Below are 2,234 nucleotides of genomic sequence, written 5' to 3'. Positions count from 1 at the left end.
AGAAAGCATTAAAACTCAACATTGATGGCGCGCTATTTTTTGACTCAAATAAATATGGGATTGGAATCATTTTACGAGATCAAGAAGGAGAAACAATTTTGGCCACTAGTGGTCCTGCAAACACAATCTTGGAGCCGGAACACATTGAAGCTCATGCACTAGTCAGAGGCCTACAAATGTGCCTCAACTTTGGAATATCTCACTTAGTGGTGGAAAGTGATTGTTTATTTCTTGTCAACGAAGTCAATAAGTTAAGCTCATCCTCTTCATCAATCCGATCTCAAGTTGCCAAAATAAAAGAGTTAATACAAAGATTTCCTCAATGTAACCTTCAGCACTGCAATAGACTATGTAACCAAGCAACACACTCCTTGGCGCGACACGCATGGTCCCTTGAAGACATGATCCTCTGGTGGCATAGTGGTCCTTTATTCATTGAAAATGTAATTTTCATTGATAAACACTGTTGTATCATTTCTTAAGGTTTATTACCTTAATGGATGAAGTATTTTCCCATCAAAAAAAAAAAAAAAAGAAGAAAAGAAAAGAAGAAGAAAAGATTAAGACAACTAGATGAAAGAGAGAGAGCTTAGATTTTGTTAACACTTAGGGCCTGTTTGATTTGTTCCATGGAAAGGAAAATGGAAAAGGATATTTTCCAAGTTTTTCCTTGTTTGATTGAACATATTTTCTAAACAATTGCTTTTCCGTTTCCCTCCCATGTGATTTGTTTTTCTTTGAAACCATGGAATTCCAATTCCCACGGTTTTGCTGGGAATTGGCTTTTCCAGTTTCCCAATTTTTTTTTTTTTTTTTTTTGGCAATGGAAACAAATGCTATTCATAATTGTAACAAATTCTATCCTTTTAATTGGCAATTTTCATGGAAAACAAAGCTAAATGAACACCAAAAGATCCAAAATTTAAACATTTTTCAGATAGAAAATTATACCAATTAAACATATTTAATTGATAATTCCTAGTAAAACAAGTTCTAGACAATTCAATTCCCTGAAATTTGTTTTCTTTCCACCCAAATTCTATTCTTGGAATTAAATGGACCCTTAGTTTGTAAGTGTTGGCGACATTTAGGACATTGATTTTAAAAATTATTTTTGAAATGATTGGCGTAGATGTTACTAATACATAATTTGTAAATTAAGTTTGTCAACCTAGGTTGTACAAATAGCATGATTCAAACCAACTACTAGAATCAGCCTTATGAAGCTTCCTTTTAAATCATGAAGGCTAAACAAGCCTGAAGATTCGGAAAATTTCACCTAGATTTGTTGAAAGTGACAAATATGACGAATGATAGGAGAGGCAGAAAGAGAGTAAAAAATATATGATGATTCATACATTGTACTTTTTCAAGTTCTGCAATTTTTTATCTCTGTTTAGAATAGTGGTTTGTCAAATTAGGGTTTAGAAAGTCTTGAAACCAGATTAACCAGGAATTAAACAGCAGTTCGTTCAGTTGTCAATAGCTAGAAGCATTTTTCCATGGAAGTATCGATAAGCGTAAGACCCTGGAAATGTGACTTATAATCACGCAGTAATTTAGTACCAGATCCTTGATGGAGGAAACTCCATTTTCTTTGACTTCTGCGTTGGTTAGAAGCCTGATCTCAATATGAAGACAATACTAAATATCAAACTCGAGAATTCGGAGCAGCATATTCTTTCTATTGTAACAAAGGTAATGGACATATTTAAAAGCAGATTCCAGTTTAGTTCTACTACCGTCTGATATTTAACATTGAATCAAGAGATTCAACAAAGAAATTAACTTCCAAATTACAATTACTTTTTATATGCTTGGTCCACATCACGACATACCTTTTAAAATTCATTAACATCAGAGAGCTAACTCGGAAGTTGAAGGATTTGCTGCTGATAGATGTGGTGAAGCAATGTGCAGGTTAGGCGGGATTTGCAAGGATTCTATGTTCCCTTCCAACATTTCTAACACTCTTGTCATTGATGGCCTCATTCTAGGATTATTCTGTATGCACCATAAGCCAACTATTATCATTTTCCTTATCATCAAATGTTCATCTTCATTCACGTTGCAATTGAGATCAAGTTGAGCATTTTGTGCGAGGTGGTAATATATCCAGTCAGGAAAATATATTTCACTTGAATCATCAGTGTTGGTATCAGTATTTTTCGTCTCACCAACCATTTCCAGAACCATCATCCCATAGCTATAGACATCTGATTTGTAGGAAACTT

At 34.1% G+C, this 2,234-nt stretch overlaps 1 protein-coding gene across 1 annotated transcript; it reads right to left on the bottom strand.

Annotated features, from left to right (window-relative positions):
- Positions 1-1,857: 1,857 nt before the first annotated feature.
- Positions 1,858-2,196, bottom strand: LOC111368959 (rust resistance kinase Lr10-like). Its single transcript, XM_022990451.1, has one exon. The coding sequence runs from the start codon at positions 2,194-2,196 to the stop codon at positions 1,858-1,860; it is 339 nt and encodes a 112-aa protein (XP_022846219.1).
- Positions 2,197-2,234: the final 38 nt, after the last annotated feature.

The sequence above is a fragment of the Olea europaea genome, chromosome 20 (genome assembly GCF_002742605.1).
Source record: "Olea europaea var. sylvestris chromosome 20, O_europaea_v1, whole genome shotgun sequence".
In the NCBI taxonomy this organism is placed as follows: Eukaryota; Viridiplantae; Streptophyta; class Magnoliopsida; order Lamiales; family Oleaceae; genus Olea; species Olea europaea.
Note: the sequence above shows the minus strand (reverse complement) of the source record. Positions and strands in the feature narration are given on the sequence as shown.